Source organism: Gymnoscopelus microlampas (assembly GCF_963454915.1).
Source record: "Gymnoscopelus microlampas genome assembly, chromosome: 1".
NCBI lineage: Eukaryota > Metazoa > Chordata > Actinopteri > Myctophiformes > Myctophidae > Gymnoscopelus > Gymnoscopelus microlampas.
Window position 1 is genome coordinate 48,685,071 of NC_139962.1, and position 19,743 is coordinate 48,704,813.

A 19,743-nucleotide genomic window follows, 5' to 3' on the forward strand; every position below is an offset into this window, starting at 1 on the left:
TAGACCACATGATCTGTTCAGTTAAACAAGCTGTGTCACAAGACCAGTGGTAGGAAAAGTACTCAAATGTTTTACTTAAGTAAAAGTATCAATACTGCAATGTAGAAGTACTAAAAGTACAAAAGTATTGGTATCAAAATGTACTTAAAGTACCAAAAGTAAAAGTATTAAAATGTTTGAAAATAGCAGATCTACAAGCTCACAACGCGCCGCGATACGACCAGTTGTGAGCTTGTAGATCTGCTATTTTCAAATTGCCGAAATGTATACTGTAGGGCTGAAGTGGCTAATGTATGTTTTGTAATAATAATACAAATCTACAAAGTAACCAAGTTTTCAAATAATTGTAGTGGAGTAAAAAGTACAATATTTGCCTCTGAGATGTAGTGGAGTAGAAGTAGTACAGAAAATTGGAAATACTCCAGTAAAGTAAAAAATACCTCAAAAGCGTACTTAAGTACAGTACTTGAGTACATGTACTTAGTTACTTTACACCACTGCACAAGACCCAACTGATATCAGGGATTCAGTGGTTCTAGCAGGGTGAGTTTGTGTCTGCGTGATGGAAGCTACTGTGATACATCCATCTTGAAACTACCAAGCTGAACAGATCCTTGACAAGTTCAATTAGGTGCCAGATGTTAAATAAGAGGCCCTTATTTCAACAGCTAGTTATCTGACAGCATGGGAGTGTGTGGTATGTAGGGTAGAGATCAGAGAAGCAGGCTTGAGAGTGGAGGAGCGGTGATCAGAATATCCAGACAGATTCAGTAAAAAGTAACAACTATAAAATATGCTCAGTAGAGCTCGGAGCTCAGCCAAGGTGGCTGTTTGTCTATAGGGTGTTGCAGCGCTGGCTGGCCTGTGTTTTGGGATTGATTTTTAACATTGTGCTGATTGCTTTTAAAGCACTTCATGGCCTGGCCCCAAATTAACGTTTTGAGTTATTAACCCATTCAATCCGGGAACGCATCTCTGTCATTTTTAGAGGTTGGCTATTCAAGAATAGCAGATATACAAGCTCATAGCTCGGCACCGAATTCATAGCAATTACGTTAATCACCTACAGTATTACTAGCCATTTTCATGTTGCCGGTCACCCCGCCTCAACCCTCACATGTTGTGCTGTTCTAAGGATTTCTAACTCACATTGATCGCATTTGAGCGCGAATGGATTTTCATCAAGAAGACACTACACACAGAAGGTCTCAATGAAGAGCTGCAGTATAGGGCATAGCAGTGGCTGCCATTTTCTGGTTCCACTCCACAATAGTCAATGCATTTTTCCCATTGACATTTCCAAAAATATTTATATAATTTATGTTAAGCCTAGAATCAAGCCATCCAGGGTCCTGGTGAATCATGACCATAAAACGTTTGATTCTGTGAAAAAACGTTTTTGAAAACGGCAAAACAAAGGGTATTTATTAAATATAGTATATCATATCATTAAATATAAAATAAAAAGCAATCACAGAAAAAAATGTTTTATGGTCATGATTCACCAGGACCCTGGATGGCTTGATTCTAGGCTTAAATGAATTGATATAAATATTTTTGGAAAAATGCATTGACTATTTTGGAGTGGAACCAGTATTCTCTACTTCACAGTGTGTTGATGGAATAGCTCCTTTACTGTATGTGAAATGTATCTTGAGTATTTGTTACTAGTAGGCCTTTAGATTATTTTGTATTCTCTCTTTAGCTGCCAACTGTATTAGAGATGTAGTTTCTTTTTAATCTTTGGGATTCTGCTGGATACGGTCGCCTGCTCATCTGGATAATAAACCATAGCCCTATATCATGTGATAAATGTATTTACTTGCAATGGGAGAGGAAATAAGAATTTGATCTAGATCGTATTTATCCCATCAATATTGAAGAATAGAATACTGTGTGACCAAAGATTTTGCGTACACACAAATTGGCTTGATAATATAGTCTCCCCCTGTCATCCATGAATCACAGTTAAAATGAAGTGAATCTGAATCTCAGGCTGAAGAAGGCTTGACGCCGAAGCCCGGACGTGTATGCCCGTGCATTAAAACGTACCAGAAGGACTTTGAAGTGCTGGCAATTCTTTGTTTTATACATTCAACATTGAATGCAATAATGAATTAAACATCAGCATTGATTTAAATGTGATGTACTGTGTGTGTGTGTGTGTGTGTGTGTGTGTGTGTGTGTGTGTGTGTGTGTGTGTGTGTGTGTGTGTGTGTGTGTGTGTGTGTGTGTGTGTGTGTGTGTGTGTGTGTGTGTGTGTGTGTGTGTGTGTGTGTGTGTGTGTGTGTGTGTAAAGGTAAAAACATGTGTAAGAGTAAAAGTTAGTGTAGCAAACACAAGAATGAAAGCATACAAGCTGTTTGTGCTCTCATTTCCTACAGGTTGTGGAAGACCGTTAACTCATTGAGTGCCCAAATTATTATTATCTATTTCTGGCCATTATGATTTATATTTTTTTATTTTTTCAAAGTAAAAAAAAAGTGCTTAGGAAGCGAGATACAGCCTTTTTTAAGTTATAAGTTAAACAAGGAGTGGATGGAGCTGCAAATCTTCAGATAATGATATCTTGGGTTCTAAAAATAAATAAATATTTTTTTCTTTTTTTTAATAGTTTTTTTCAATTTTTTTCAAAAACACGTGAAACGCGTTAATGGCACGTTGCACCATAGCGGTAAAACACGTGAAACACGTTAATGGCACTCAATGAGTTAAGAACTGGATACCAAAAACAACTAGCCTGGTTCCAGACGAATCTGCCATTGCAAAAAAAGAATTGCCCTTGGCAGATTAGGTCTGGCCCCTCTCAGTAGAGATTTTATTTCTCTCCCTCCGAAATTGTGAGGGACAATCAGAGTCCAGTATGCAAGTATGGGGTGGGTTTATCACCAGAGGCATTTTTTTAATTTGCCCCTCGGAAATGTAGGTTCCACACCGAGTTTCCAGACTAATATCTATGCAGTGATATTAGTCTGGCCATGCCAGGCTAGAAAACAACGTCTTTTTAAGTATCCCATAGCAACAGGTCTCCCATAGCAACAGGTGCCCGCTCTGACCTCTCTAGCCATAAAATGACAACCAGCCCATAACGCAATTATTTGTAACACACACACACACACACACACACACACACACACACACACACACACACACACACACACACACACACACACACACACACACACACACACACACACACACACACACACACACACACACACACACACACACCTCCTCTCTGTCTGTTGTGATTTTGGCTGACCACGTAATGGTCCCTATGAGTCTCTGTTGAGACGCATGCGCGGAGACAGTATCACACGACAAGCTCTATAGTTTAATACACACTTAGAGAATATATACAGTATTGTACAGTGGACACATGACGTGACCAGAAGATATGGAACAAGGACAAGAACAGAAAGGATAGGAAATAGAACATACATCTTGTATCATTGTGCACAGACGTCAGTATCTCTGATAAAGTACTTGATGGTCATCGTATCACGGATATCAATATGCTTACGTAGATGCAAAAAAATATGTTGTTCCAGAAGCAAATTGGAATGAAAAATGTTCGCCTTAAAAAATATATATATATTCAAAGATTTGCACAAACTCTCACGATTTTTCAAAAATAGCAGATCTACAAGCTCATAGCGCGGAACCAAGTGCCACGCTATGATTATACGCGCTATATGGATACTATTTCCATTCTCTTGTTGTTGTCCTGGTTGAGATGAACTGTACAGCCTTTTTCTGCTTTAATACCTTGTTTAGTTTTTTTATCTCACTGTATGTAAAGCACTTTTGAGATCTCTCTGTGTGAGAGGTGTAACATAAATAAAATGTTCTCACTAACACACTGCTTCTCTTTGTCTATCTACTTCTCAAAATATCCTCACAGTCTGTTGCAACTGTCTCTTCTGCAATTCAATTAGAGTGTGTGCATAAGAATAGAGACATTACATTTATATTTTGACTTGTGTACGAGATGCTCGGTGTGTGTGTGTGTGTGTGTGTGTGTGTGTGTGTGTGTGTGTGTGTGTGTGTGTGTGTGTGTGTGTGTGGTACCATGCATATAAGCTGGTCCCTCTCATGGCAGCTCCTCTCAGCCACAGTGACAACATAGGCCAAATACTGATCAGCCGTTAACTCTTTCTCCTTACACTCCTCCACCTGTCTCTCCATCTCTCCTATCTTCCGCTGGGCTCGCCTGTATATGGAGAGAGGGAGAGAAGAAAAGGGAAGAAGAAAGATGATGAATCAGTGATGTTCAATCAGATAACGTGACATTGTGACACAAAGTGCATGAACCAAATGAGAACCCCTGTTGAGGTTGCTGTGCCCCTGCAAACACACTGCACCGATGAACGCTCACACATCCACACAATGCAACTGCTTATCTCCTCTCACTGGATTCTGAGTGCCATTTGGATTTAAGGAGATGGAGCTCATCTCTGGCTGGCTCCTGACTGTAGTGTTAGAAGTGGTAGCTATGTAGCAATATTACGTATTATATAATATTGTCAATGTTGTCTTTTTCTGTTCTTAAAGACTGCAGATTACAATAAAGTGATAAGATTTTCAGAAATTATTAGACCGTTCTAGCTGAGTGAAACGAACAATGAAAGCCATTTCTCAAAATGTTGTGTCTCACATTGAGATCTCTTCAATCCACCCGTTCACCGCCATTGACGGAGATCTCCGTATTTCTTTTTTCCCCGTTTTTCACACAGAACCAGGAGATAACGCGATCCAAAGCTTTACTGCTCCATTCACTTCCTGGTTAAAGTATTTGGGAAATATTCTGTATCTCGGCTCCTGTGTTTTACTATGTATTTTTGGCGAAACATGCTATTTTCAACTGGGTATAACAAGCGAACGGGAGGTCGCGATGACATTTTTGTTTTGACTTTTTCTTTTCTTCACAGAAGCACAGTGAAACCCTCCGTGATTTAGGGCTGGTACACACTGCAAGACATTAGGTCCGATATTGCTGTCGCCGACATTTTTTGGCGCTCGCCGACAAAACCTCCCGACCTGACGCAGATCGGCCTTTGATCGGCGAGATAATGCTCTGTGTGTGTGAAAGGCTCTGCGACCCGATGTGGCCGCGATTCTCCGCTCTGCGACGGCTTTCCGACCGTTTTCAGATATCTAAATTGTTAGATATTCATCTCTGTCTGGGACAGGACAACAGACAATATCATACACTATGAACGGGGCTGCGAGCACCTTGCGAGGAGATGCACGCTACAGCCAATGAGAGCACATTACAGCCACCGTGGCTATAGGGAAGCGTCGCTGGACCTGACCACAACAAACAGTCCCTACCGCAATATTACCGTCCAGTCCTCTAATAAGTTAACATTATAAAACAAAATGAGAAAGTGAGCGAGCCTGGTGGGCTGTTTATTTTAGAGGAATTGTAGCCTACAGAGAGAGAGAGAGAGAGAGAGAGAGAGAGAGAGAGAGAGAGAGAGACAGAGAGCGAGAGCGAGCGCTCTTTCTCTCTGTGTGTGTGTGTGTGTGTGTGTGTGTGTGTGTGTCGTCTGTGTTGCCAGATTTTGCGAGAGAAATAAGCAACCAGGTTTGTGAAAACAAGCCCAACAAAGGCGACTATAGCACTTTAAGCCTATATACAAATACATTGGATACTTGAAAATAGACGATCTACAAGCTCACGTTGTAGATAGGCTATTTTTAAAGAAGACATTTTTTGGGGGGGTGGAATATTTACAAAATCCACACAGATCTTGAATGGGGGTCTATGGCACAACAAGTTTTCAGAAGGGGGAGGTCTGCGCCTCTGTGGACAATTAATTACTATTATTAATTTGGGGGTCCTTGCCATGAAAATGTTTGAGAACAACTGGTTCAAACAACATTAGGAAACAAGGCCAAAAAACAACTACACTTTCAAGCAACTTTACAGAAAAACAATCCCAAAGTCGCTTATCATAAGCAGACATGGCACTGACCGCTTCTGCGCACTTGACGAGCGAGCGAGAGAGAGAGCGAGAGAGGGGGGAGAGAGAGAGGGCCCGGGGGGAGAGGGAGAGGGAGAGAGGCATATCACGGGATACGTCGATTAAAATGAATTGGAATAAACACAAATGTATGTATTGGGTCTGACTCTGGAGATAGCATCCTAGTGAACTATCCTACAGTGTGTCAGCCCTTGTCGGGGATCAATCGTGTTGTGAAGACCACAACGATATTATGACAGCCGATTTCAAGAAATAAACTCCTGCAGTGTGTTATGCTTAACGATCAGATGACCCCCCGACCACTTTAAGGTCTTGCAGTGTGTACCAGCCCTAACAACCATCAGGGGATCGATCATACTGGAGATAAATATTCTGTGGTTCTTGAAAGATTAGTCAGAATGCAAAAAAACTCTGATATTTGATTTAGTCAATCAGTTGCCATATCGGGAGTACTTGTTTTAATATTAGTAGCGTTCCTAGTAGATTTTATTACAAATAGTAGCAGAGTTACCTGTCAGTCTGTCGTAGAAGCTCCAGCTCAGTCGTCACGTTCCTGAGATCAGCTGTCAGGTTGGTTTTCTCTACGACCAAACTCCTCTTCTCCTCCTGCAGAGCAGACATTCTGTGGAGTAACTCCTCCACCTCCCCCTGCCTCCTTCTATCCTCCTGTTCCAACTGGCTGTGAGGCACACATGACATGAAATAAGAAACAAGACAACACTACTACAGCCTACAGCCTTTACTGCTGTATTCAACAACATTATTATAGGCAGGGCAAAGGGTCATTTTTAAAACTGGAAATTTAAATAATGTGAAACACATTACTTATGTTACATGCTGGTATTGTATGGGATTGTTAATTGTTTATTGTCTATTAAGGATCCCCATTAGTCTACACCGTAGTGGAGACTATTCTTCCTGGGGTCCAGGCAAAAAACATCACAATACAAATCATAAAATGCAGTACAACATAATCAATGTTAGTGACCAAAACACAAACCTAAGTAACATTTACATTAACAGTAAAATAAGAATTAACAACAAATCAGGTTTGTCTGTCCGAAAATACCAAAAATAATAACAACCTAATCTAATCTAAATAAAAGGTAAAAGGTGCATTTATATAGCGGTTTTATCCAAAGCGCTTTACAGAGATTGTGCATCACATTCACCCATTCACACGCACATTCATAAACCGATGGCGGAGGAAACCATGCAAGGCACCAACCTGCTCATCGGGAGCAATTAGGGGTTCAGCGTCTTGCTCAAGGACACTTCGACACTAACTCTGGGGGAGCCCGCCGCAGCCCGGGATCGAACTGGGAACCTTGCGGTTTCTAGTTCACTCTACCCGGCCACTCTACCCCTAAGCCACTACCGGCTCCAAAATAATCTAATAATCTAATTTCCTTTCTGATTAATGCTTCATTAAGTTTATTTTTTCTTGTTAGAGTCAAATGTGGCGGGAGCATATTCCAGTAGGCAATGGCTCTGTACATTACTGTTTTCTTAATTGCATTGATTCTAGGCAGAGGTAAAGTGTCCACTTAGTGCCTGTCTAGTATTATAACCATGTCTTTCATTTGCAGGTATTGGCTGTAAAAAAACAAAAAAAACTGAAGGGTTTCTGTGAGGATTGGAATACACATTATTTAAAAACATAATAAGGCTGCATGCCAGTCTTTCATCCACCCTCATCCATTATAGCCTGGCATGCATAGCATCCACAATACTCCGGACAGAGCAGTAAAGTTCTTGCTTTGATGCATTATAGACCAGATAACAGTAGTCCAGATTTGACAGAACTAGAGATTGTATGACTAGTCTAATTGTTGAGTTAGTTAGCAGATTAGCACTCATTCTAATGGCATAGATACCATTACTCATTCACCACTGTATAATTAATCTGAGTGGACCATGACAATGTTTCGTCAATAGTGACACCCACCAGTTTGACTTCTTTAACCTGCTCAATAATAGCAACCTGCAAAGAGAGGCTGAATTTCTGATCTGTCCTGATAGCATATTTAGAGCCTATTACCATGCATTTACTTTTTAAGACATTCAACTTCAGCTTATTATCCATGATCCATTCAGAAACCATGTTTAACTCATTTTAACACATTTTATACAGTATACTAGGTTTTGACCGAAGCTCTCATGTTTGGGAATTACACTTGATTATTACACTCAGTCAAAGAGCATTCAAAGCCTGCTTGTACCTGCCTAAGATCAACAGATGCTTGTTTGCAAGTCAACCAGTTGTAATTGGGACCTTTTCGAGTAATGTCACCACCTGTTTACCTTTAGCAGAGAATTATGCCCTCGCATCAGTAGAGAATGGGTCCCTAACCAGCTGCATCACTTATGTTGGAAATTAAAGGTAGGGTAAGTGATTTAATCTTGTTAAAATAAGTGTTAAATAGCTCTATATTCTGATTCTGAGTACTCATTGCTATAGTGTTTGTTCAGTAAAAGGAGTCTCCCATGTCTCTCCAGCTCTTTATTAAACAGAAAATGTATTTTCAGTGCTTTCTCCTGATTGACTTAAATGTTGTCACCTACCTGAAAATGTACTATATTCTGTTTACTAAAGAGCTGGAGAGACCTCTGTGACCGAAAAAACGCTCTGTAGCAATGATTACTATCAGAATATAGTACTTTAACCTCTAAAAAAAAAAAATATATATATATATATATATATATATATATATATATATATATATATATATATATAACTCTGACATGGGAGTGATCTGTGAGGATGATGGGAAATGGAGCATTTTGTTCAGTGGTGAATAGAACCAGTTTATTTTGAAAAGCAGCCAGTGGTTGGTGTCAATAACGGTTTTATCATTTCCCTGTAGTCCCAAGTTAACCGAAATATACCTCTGCGAAAGCAGGCAAATCAGCTTCTCAACCTTGATATCCACAAAAGTACTGTGTTTCTCCATCGACTGGCGGTTTTCCATATCCACTTGTTGACATTGACATTTGATTTAGCTAAACGTTAACCTGTGCTACTGTAAATCCGCTGATAAAAAGTGTTATAGTGATAGTGTTCTATATGGGTTTCTGCACAACAGGGGGGCACGGCACCCTTTACTCTTTAGAGCTATTTGGAACGCATCTCTCTAGTTTGAGACAGACTTGTACTTGAGTTCATCACGCACTGCAGCCCACTGCTCTAGTTCAGTGGTTCTCAACCTGTGGGTCAGGACCCCCAGGGGGGTCCCCACATGATTTTTGGGGGGTCCCCAGATGACAGTGAAATGTAAATTTAATAACTTTTAAGACCTTTTAATACCTAAAAAAAGAAAGAAAGAAAAGAAAAAGTTAACTATAAAAGTTCATTATATTTGCCAAACCTAAAGGGAACAGCTGCCACCGCTTCAATGTGAAACAGTTTAATGCCGAGTCATTCTGGTACGTGAACACTAGTAGGTACGGTCCCAAGTCCCAACAATTGTGCATCGCCAGCCCAGGCAGACATATGCGGTCTATAAAATCCCAACATGCAGTGTCATGTTGTAGATGAGCTATTTTTGAAAGATTTTGACAATAATGACATGATCAAAAAACCCATTATACAATACATTTTTTTATCTATATGTTTTTTGTATTTTTTGTTTTCCTTTTCCTCTCATTTTCAATTGGCTACCCTGGCAACCCCCGTGGGGGTAGTAGTCTTTCCACTTTGAAGACCACTGGTCTAGAGCACTCTTGGAAGTCTGATAGAAACTGTTTGTTCAAAGACTCTCCCCAAACACTGGGTTTCAGTTTCATCTCTGTTCTACTCATATTACTAATACACAAAAATTAAACACACAGGAGCAAAGCACACTGGGAGTAACAACACAGTCATTTACGGCAGTGATCACAACACGGAACAAAAACAAAGAACAGTTCAAATTGCATCCACAAAATGTCCTTTCAAAATTGTACCGATTAGGATTTCTGGTTCTTCATAGCAAAATCAATAGTGTGACACTAACATTGCCAGGGTTATTCCAGCTGGGGTCAGCCATGCTGAAAATAATTATATCCACATACAGCTGGTACTTTGAGGGTATTTTTGTATTAAAGTGACAAATGTACGTATGCTAGGCCCTCTGTTCAAGGGTGTATTACGGAAAGCTGGCACAAGATATCTTGAACTTAAACTTGAAGCCTGACTTGATTTGAGGCAGATGCAGCCTTTTCTGATTTCTCAGTTTAACAGCAGCTGATTTCAATTTGGGGGGTTTGGATCAAGCTGGGACAGGTTCAACCCAAACCATGTGTGTTTGCAGTGAACTTTTAACCCTAGCGTCCCTATTATTCTCTGTTCTTTACATTTTTGGTACATTGGTCTAATCTTGTGCTGTTTTAAAGTTGATTCATTGTCTGTTCCATTTTTATGCTGTTGTTTTTAAATGTGTTTCACAATGTGTTTCACAAATAATATTGACTATTCTGGGGAACATTTGGTGAAAACAGCAGTTCTGCAAGCTCACCATGCATCGCAACACAACATGTGAGCTTGTAGATCTGATATTTTTGGTGAAGAGATTTGGTGTAGGGGAAAAGGAGCGGACCTAGAATAGGGGGACCCAGGTCAACCAAGCAAATAGGATTTAAGTGGTTAAAGCCATCTTCAATCAAATACAGAAAACATGATTCATTCATTATAGATTCAAAGACAGCCGACCAGATTCATTTTTATATCCACTGAACAAGAGACAATCATAAATGCACACAGGGACTTGGTTCACATAATAAATATGCAATAACTCAGCTGCAGGAAAAGGAAAGGGAAATGGCATGATAAAAAGAAAAAGCGAGTTAATGCATTGGTTTATCTAGTTATTGCCATAAGCCCTTTTCAGATATACAAGATTTGCAGGTAATGCGTTGGCATATCAAGTGTGAACGAATTTTCAGTGTCTGCAATCTTGCTTCGGCATTCATGCCTGCTTGGGACCTACAACATTGCAGGCAAAGTCTTTGCGGAAAGCAAGTATGAACACTGTGCCTGCAGCATCATGATATTGCTTGCATATTCTGAGTGCAACTTGTGTTAAATATCAACACATTGGCTGCCAGAATTATTATTCATTTTCAACAGTAGACTGCCAGACTTTTTCAATGAAAAAATAAAAGTACTCAGGAGCCGAGATACAGATTTTTTAAGTTTTAAGTTAACAAGTGGATGGGAGTCTAAATCTTCAAAAAATCATATCTCTTTGGGTCAAATCTAAAATATATATATATATATATATATATATATATATATATATATATATATATATTTTTTTTTTTTAAAGAACGCAGATCTGCGTTCTTGGCAGCCTGCGTTGTAAGGCCTCAAAAGAACGCAGTTCTGTGTTTTTGGCAGCCAATGTGTTAATGTTTTTTACATGAATTGAGAAGTGTTAAACAGTTGAACACTGATGATATGCCATTGCAGTTTTCCAACTAAGATCTAAATATGAATTTGGCAGCTCTAGGTGATACATTAATTCACGTGAGATGATTAATACAGTCTAGTTATGTTTTTAAATGTTTCATTCTTACTTTTACAATGCAACTGTCTCTGCTACAACTAGTCCAATTCACCGTTGTGACGGTCCCTCTCTCAAACATATGGTCACTAGATCATGAATGGCCATGCTCTCTCTCTCTCTCTCTCTCTCTCTGTCTGTTGGGTAGAGCGAGCATGCTTTAACAGTGAGAGAGAGAGAGCACCACCGCACAGGTACTGCTGTTAACAATGCTCCAATTTAGTGACCGTTTTTTTTTTAAAAGAAGAGAAGAGCTGACATTTCAAGATATGTTTGGAGAAGCCATGAGGAGATTTAAGGCTGCAGGAGAAGCAGTCCACCTCTGTTAACCCCTGCATCCCTGTGATAATGTATGATGATGATCATATCACAATATTATTCTGCCTGTAAATGGTTGCTTTCATAGCTTCCTCAGCAGAAAACCATTCGTTCTCCTCTTTTTTATTTCAACGGATTACAAGTTACAGCAGGTCTGCCAGCCTGTGGATGGATGGATACTATTGAATTCTCATCACCAATGCATTGTCTCGCATGCTTACAGTAACATCTAATGAGTAACAAGAATGAGAACGGTATATACCGCAAACTCTGCAGGAAAATAGGGCATGTGAGGACGCCTCTCCCACTGTCTATGCCGGCAGCTTATGTTAATTAGTTTTCCAAAAATGTAAGTGTATCCATATCTGAAAGCAGCGATAATAATATTTTCCTAAATCACCATGAAACAGCGATAATAATATTTTCCTTAATCACCATGAAACAGTGATAATAATATTTTCCTTAATCACCATGAAACAGCGATAATAATATTTTCCTAAATCACCACGAAACAGCTATGACACTGAAATGAAGAATAGATTAGCAAAGATGTTAATTATTAGCTAAATATTCTGGCATGCACATTTATGCTGTGCTAGTGTAGTTTCGAAAAATGTTGCATTTTCCTAAATCCAGATCAGGTTTCAGCTCACTTCATTCAGTGGAGCTACAGGCTGTTTGCATTTATTTGTGTCTGATTGAATATACTGTGAACACTAAATGGTTTTATCTCACTGTCAACTCTACACTGCTACAGTATTTTGCTCAAAATAACCAGTAGCCAAACACTCCAAACAGCCATCAGCACTTTCTATTCTATTTTATTTCATTGCCTTTAATGTCACATTGACATTTCACTGATTAAACCTCAGCCTTCTGACACAGGCACCATTATGCAAATTTGCTATTTAATCATATACAGTATTTTGCCCACAGTGAAACAGCCTCACTCCAAATCTCTATTGCTGCTTTTTGCATGTAGTGTAGTTGGGCTTTAACCACTTAAACCCTGTACACTTCATTGTCTCTTTCTTTTTGGTGACATTTCCCTTGAAGCTATGTGTCTGCTCTAAAAGGTCGCAACATCTGAACTTATTTGTATTCATCTTCCTCCTCACCCATTTATCTTTTAGAAAGACTCACTCACTATGAATGAAAAGGTTAATTTCCAGAAAGGAACGACACATGGAATTGAAGTATAAAAGTAGCCTAATGCCTCAATAAAGTACTGCAACAGAGTATAACTGTACTCTATGGACCCCCTGTGTGTCTGGAAAAAAGTTTGAATTGAATTGAAAATATAATAAAGAGCTCATTTTCGTTGGCTGGCACCACTACATCATCATATCTATACTGTACATATGGATAATGTATACTGTCGTTAATAGTGTGAGTAGTGTTCTGTGGTCAGCGTGTGTCAGTACCGCTTTAGCTTGCCAGCGATGTGGCAGTGTTCCTCCCAGCTGACGGCGTTCTCCAGGCTGGCTGAGGCGTGTCGGTGTTTGGCCTGCAGAGATGAAAGCTCCCTGCGGCTCTCCTCAAACTCCACCTCCAGCCTCCTCTTCTCCTCCTCCAACAGCATCATCCGCTTAGACACCTTACACACTACAGAGAGGAGAGGAGGAGAGGGAAGGAGAGACACAGAGGGAGGTGAGAGAGAAGTGGAATAGTGGCGGAGTAGTGGGAGAAGAGAGAAGCAAGGTTTTTACAGTCGACTAAAACCAATAAAATAACAAAAACTAAAATGGACAAAGCATTTTAGTTGACTGAAATAAAAATTAAAATGATGCTTTACCAAAAAAAATGACAACTAACTGTCTGAAACTATATTGTGCGTTTATGAAACTAACTAAAATCATAGAGAAAATGTCCTTAGTTTCAGTCTCAACCTATAACGAAAATAGCAGATCTGCAGCTTGTAGATCTGCTATTTTCGCTATTTTTCTGAGCTTGCTGAATGTCATCCCCGAGTACCGCATATTACAATGAAAAACTAAAACTAATACTTTTAAACTAAACTAGCAAATCTTCCGACTCAAATTGATAAACAATTTGTCAAAACGAAATAAAACCAAAACATGATGATAAAAATATAATAACCTTGGAGAAAAGAGAAAGCGGAGGAAAAGAATGGAATCAGACAGGCAGAAAGAGATGGGGGAGAAGGGAGGGAGAGGTGGTAGTGAGAGAGAAAGAGAGAGAGAGAGAGAGAGAGAGAGAGAGAGAGAAGGAAAGAGAAGGAGTTAGAAAAAAGCCTTAGAATAGACCATTCACCAAAAATTTAAACCAGGAAAGCGTTGTTTAAAAATGTTAGCTTTGGTTATTCAAACATAGCAGATAATAAAGTGTTTGAAAGGTGTTGAAACATTTAGATTTTTTTAACATAAATCTTCTCTTCTGGGGGTCCCTGACAAAGAACATTTTCAGATGGGGGTCCGCGGCCAAATATATATCAATTTGGGGGTCCTTCTAAATCTATCGACTTCACCCACTCCAGCCGGAAGGCATGCCAGACAATCAACCTGCTCTCAGGGAGAAAAACAACACCCCGTAGGTGTCCAGTGTCAGCCGACGCCATTGCTTCCCAGCTCCTAAAAAATGGCCGCTTCCCTGAGGCAGACAAACACTTCACTCGTCTGACATCGTGTGAGGTATCATCTCTCTCCAGGGCAGCCAGCGTGGATGCTAACCTTTCGGGAGACTTCACGACAGCGGAACTAAGGACAGCAATGAAAAAACTGAAGCCGGGCAAGTCACCAGGTCGAGACAATATCCATCCAGAGTTTGTCATACACCAAAGTGAAAGAACATCCCACTGGCTTTGCTCGTTCTTCTCATCATGCTTCCGGAGGTCCAAGATTCCAAAGACCTGGCGCCGTGCCTCCGTCATAGCCTTGCCAAAACCAAACAAACCCCCCGAAGACCCGAAGTCCTATAGGCCCATCTCTCTGCTCTGCGTCCCATATAAGATCCTGGAGAGGCTCATACACAGCCGTATCGAGCCAGTGGTGGACCCACAACTCCCCCCGGAACAAGCCGGCTTTCGCAGAGGCAGGTCAACAGTGGACCAGGTTACGCTACTCACTCAGGACATAGAGGACAGCTTTCAGGACAACGAGAAAGCCGGAGTTGTATTCCTGGACCTGACAGCCGCTTACGACACCGTGTGGCACCGTGGACTACATCTGAAACTGCTGAGGACAATCCTGGACCGGCATATGGTGAGGTTCATCATGGAGATGATATCCAACCGGAGCTTCATCCTACAGACCAGCGATGGCCAGACTAGCAGGCTCAGAAGGCTGAGGGACGGCGTCCCGCAAGGCTCCGTCCTCTCACCAATGATGTTTAACATCTACATTCATGACCTGCCAGATACAACATCCACCAAGTACGGCTATGCGGACGACCTGGCTATCATGCTTCGACGTCCAACATGGAAGGCGATGGAAGACGGCCTCAACCGAGACATGGGCATCCTGGCAAACTACCTCCAGAAGTGGCATCTTCAGCTCAGCATGGGCAAAACAGTGTCTGCAGCTTACCACCTCTACAACCGGGAAGCAAGAAGGGAACTGGATGTGCATGTTGGTAACCACCGCCTGGAGTTCCAGCAAGCCCCCAAGTACCTCGGCGTATGCTTGGACCGAACGCTCTCCTACAAGCAACATCTGGATGAAGTGAAGGCCAAAACAACAGCAAGGGTCTCGCTCATTCGACGCCTAGCAGGTTCAACTTGGGGAGCTTCCCCCCAGACCCTACGCATATCCACGCAAGCCCTGGTCCTGCCCGTAGCAGAATACTGCGCCCCTGTCTGGAGCAGAAGCCCCCACGTCAACAAGGTTGACACTGTCATCAACAGCGCTCTCCGGACAGTAACTGGTTGTCTGAAACCCACCCCTGTGTCCTACCTGCCAGTCCTAGCTGGAATCGCCCCAGCCTCGCCCTGGCAAGAAAGGCCCAGAAGTACGACTGGCACATCCTGCACAAAGCCACAACAACACCGGCACCAGCAGGCAGGCTCAAGTCTCGCCATCCCTACAACAAGGCAGCACAAGAGATGCTACAGTCTATCCCTGAGGACTTGTCCAGAGAAGCCTGGCTGGCAGCATCGTGGAAACGGTCATGGGAGACAGCTGGACCCTCCCGTATCCAGCGACACATCCAGGACCCAGGAGGAGGTGTAAAAGGAGAAGACATGCCACGCGAGTCGGGCGCTTCAAGTCTTCTATGAAGAAGTGGGGCCTAACGGACAGTGCGGCATGCGAGTGTGGCGAGCCTGAACAGACTGCCGAGCACATTATCACCGGCTGCCCCCTATTCAGCCCACCCTCAGAAGCTGGTCTTTTCGACTTAGGACCAGAGACGAGGGCGTGGCTGCAGGACACTGAGTTGGCCATCTGATGATATACGAAAGAAGAAGAAGGGGGTCCTTGGCACGAAAGAGTTTGAGAACTACTGACTTAGAATAGAAGGCATTTCTAGAATCGGCCTCAGGTCTTAATGGGTTGATAATAGAGAACTAGACGTGTCGCAATTCTGGGAAATTGCAAAGTGTGGTTGCGCCGACGCCGGTCGTGGGTCGCGGCAGCGAGGACTTGAGGGACCGCCGGGAGGAATACCGTCGGAGGCCGCGCGATACGCCATTCGAATTCGGTGCCGATCGGACCCCGCGTTCGTGATACGTGGGGTTTTGTTTTGAAGAAATAGGCCCCTCCTACTAAATAAATAGGCCCCTCCCACAAATGTAACGGGCCAATCATATTGTCACCTCACTCCTGAGATCACTTGCTTTTCATTTTGAGAGGAGTGATCCCCCCAAAAATCATGTTTTTGGATCAAACGGTTACATTTTGCATATTTGTGGCACCCCCTATGGATCTAAGTGGAAATGCTTTTGGGGATTCGTTGAGTAAACCACCCTTGACATGTGATTGAAATTTGGGATTGATTGGACGTTTTGTTCGTGATTTTTGGCATTCTTTGTAAAACGGGCCCCTCCCACTAACTTTGGAAGCCAATTACGGACGAACGGTAAGGACTATCAAAATGCCGTTTGGATATGTTTATCGCTAGGGTCCAGAGATCATGTGTACCGAAAATCTATCCTAACGCAAATGGGCGTGCCCTATATGGGGAGTTGCGTCATGACCCAAGGAACCTAGGGAAAAAATGTTTTTTATTTTACGACCTACGGTTCAAGATTTATAGACCAAAACGTAAAGTGGGCTGTTATAGCGCCACCATGAGGCCGATTGGTGTAATTATTCTTTCAATAATTTCGCACTACATTATGAACCTCCCCTCAAAGTCTTGTAACTCTAGCGCTTACGGTTTCTGAGAAAAAAATACTTGAATGGGTGTTTTTTCATTTTCCCATTAAAGTGGATGGGGAAATGTAATGCACTAATACATCAATATCAATTAAGCTATGTAACCAATCTCTTAGTAAAATACACGCGCATGATTCCCGGTGAAGCCGGTCATTTTGACATATGGCACAAAATTGGGGAAAAAAACTGTGGGAGGAGTAGCATTCCAAAATAAAGTTTATCTAGAATAAAGAATAAAGTTTATCTATTACTATCGTCTGGTTGCCCGTCTGTCTACTGCAGTGGTTCCCAAACGGTGTGCCAAGCCACACTGACATGTCGTGAGACAGACAAGTCCAGGTGTACCTTGGGCTTTTGTGACAACTACACATTAGATTTGAAATTATAATTATTCATTATGTATTATTATTATGATTATGATTATACAGTTAATAAAACATCAACTGATGCACAAACTTGGGACACATCATCAGTGTTGTTACCTGGAGTCACTGGGTGTTTCGGGTCTTGCAACAGACACCCTCCTCCAGACGATCCGACCGAGGCTGATCAGACCCCAGCCTGTGTCCAAGTGGTAAGCTACTGCCCCCACTGTCTCTTGGGGGTTAGAGACAGCTAATTAAGGGTTAGGGTACTAGCCAGAGCGACAATGCGGAACGGAACCACCCACACATGGAACGTATGTGAGTGAATCCACGCCATCAGTCCGGCCAATGCCAGGCCAGGTTATTATTGTAGATTGGCTGAATGCAGGTTTGCCATGACATTTTGACTTGCCCGTTGGTGTGCCTTGAGCAAGTTTGAAAACCACCTAGCTAACAGTATAATCCTGTCTAGTTGTCTGTCTGTCTCTCAATAAGGTACCTTCATTATGATGTTTGTTGTGTGTGTCTTTAGTCTTGACGTGCTGTAGCTCCAACTGTTCTATCAGAACCTGGTTCTCCTGGAGGACCAGGGCAGCCTGTTCCTTTAGCTCATGCCTGGATGAGAAATGAAGGGGGGTTTACAACACGTAAAGTTTATTTGCAGAGCACATTTCATACAGATGGCAATTCATGCACGCACGCACGCACACTCTCTCTCTCTAACACACACACACAAAACGCATATTAAAAAGCGAGGAATGGGAGGAGGGGGATAACCCAGTGAAAAAGACAACAAGCAAGAGAGAAGGAATAAAGAGAATTAGAAAGGTGGTGAGGATATGGATAGAAAGAGACAGAAAGAGATTAAGAGTATGATGTGTGTGAAAATGTAGGAAGCTAGAGCTCTGCCCACTAGGATCCTATATTAGATGTTAGACGGGTGGCTCAGGTAATGAGGTCACACGGGCAGGTTATATTTATACTGTATGTGTGCTCTAACCCTGTGTCTGTCTCTTGCAGACAGTGAGGCTCGGTCCTGAGACAGGTCCACACGGTCTGGGAGCAGAGAAAAAGTTTGCTACACTACAGTACAGTATATGTACATTGTGTCGTTACTCTGTGTGCATTGAGACTGTTAGTGTAACTTGGTGAACAACGTAGAACTTTATTATTTGCCTATTTATGTGTGGTTGTGGGCCAAGAGCAAGTGTGTCCCTTTACCAATAAAGCTACTGTTCTCGGAGCTATCCTTGTGTTGTGTTCCTCGTCCGCATCCCTTACAAAATCAAACATGAACACATACTGTATGGGTATGGTTCGATATGGTATCGAATGAAAAAGGTAGTGCACGCACATCCGTGGCCCAGGTGCTAGACAAACAAAATATCATGAAAAAAATAATAGAGTCTGCAGACTGGTAAAGTTGCAAAAAGCTCCACTTGGTAATGTATTGCTTGTCAACGTTTCGGCCTGTTCAGACCTTCATCAGGACGGGGTGCTCCTTCCATTCCGACATCTCGCCACTCCGACTAGTGGCTTCCGCGTGCGGTTAGGGTTAGGGTTAGGGTTAGGTATAGGGTTCGTTAACGTCGGAAAGGCGACATGTCGGAAAGGCGAAATGCACCCCATCAGGACATATATGATATATGTCCTGATGTTTTTTTCGATATGGTATCGAAGCCCCAGGTTCGATACTTGGGCCTCTTCTGCACATGCTCTCATTGGTTCAAATCAATCAACAAAATAACAGTTACTAAAACAAATTATTTTTGTCCCACAGATTTGCTGCATCAGTGCATTGAACAACTGGATGTGCCAACATTTCCTTCAAAACAAAGACAAAACTGAAACCCCTTTCCCACTTGCTTGAAAAGCCTGAAATTTACTGGAATATTACAATTCCCATGTCCTGTGGGAACAGGTGCCGAATGTGAAAGCTGGTATATTTCGTACACCCTACCCGTCACGTGAGTGTGAATGCAAAGCATCACTTTACCTGTACAATCATGATTGTATCATACCGGTGCATCATGACAGTGCTTGCGCAAGAGATGAAAGTTCCATGCACCATTAAGTATTAAGTAGGCTATGTGGGAATGACTCTCCCACTGCCTTTGCCGCAATTTTAATTGTTTGCCCAGCTTTGTACTGGTATTCCACTGGAAACACAGATTGAGACAATTGTCTTTGGTAC

At 41.9% G+C, this 19,743-nt stretch overlaps 1 protein-coding gene across 1 annotated transcript in view; it reads right to left on the bottom strand.

The window, feature by feature from the left end:
- Positions 1–19,743, bottom strand: part of cep89 (centrosomal protein 89) — a 108,158-nt gene that overhangs the window by 62,192 nt on the left and 26,223 nt on the right. Inside the window, exons 14-17 of the mRNA XM_084052129.1 lie at positions 18,049–18,164; positions 13,276–13,456; positions 6,502–6,669; positions 4,072–4,213 (exon numbers count right to left, since the gene is read on the bottom strand). Coding sequence (XP_083908255.1) covers positions 4,072–4,213; positions 6,502–6,669; positions 13,276–13,456; positions 18,049–18,164 — 607 coding nt within the window. The remainder of the gene's footprint in view (positions 1–4,071; positions 4,214–6,501; positions 6,670–13,275; positions 13,457–18,048; positions 18,165–19,743) is intronic.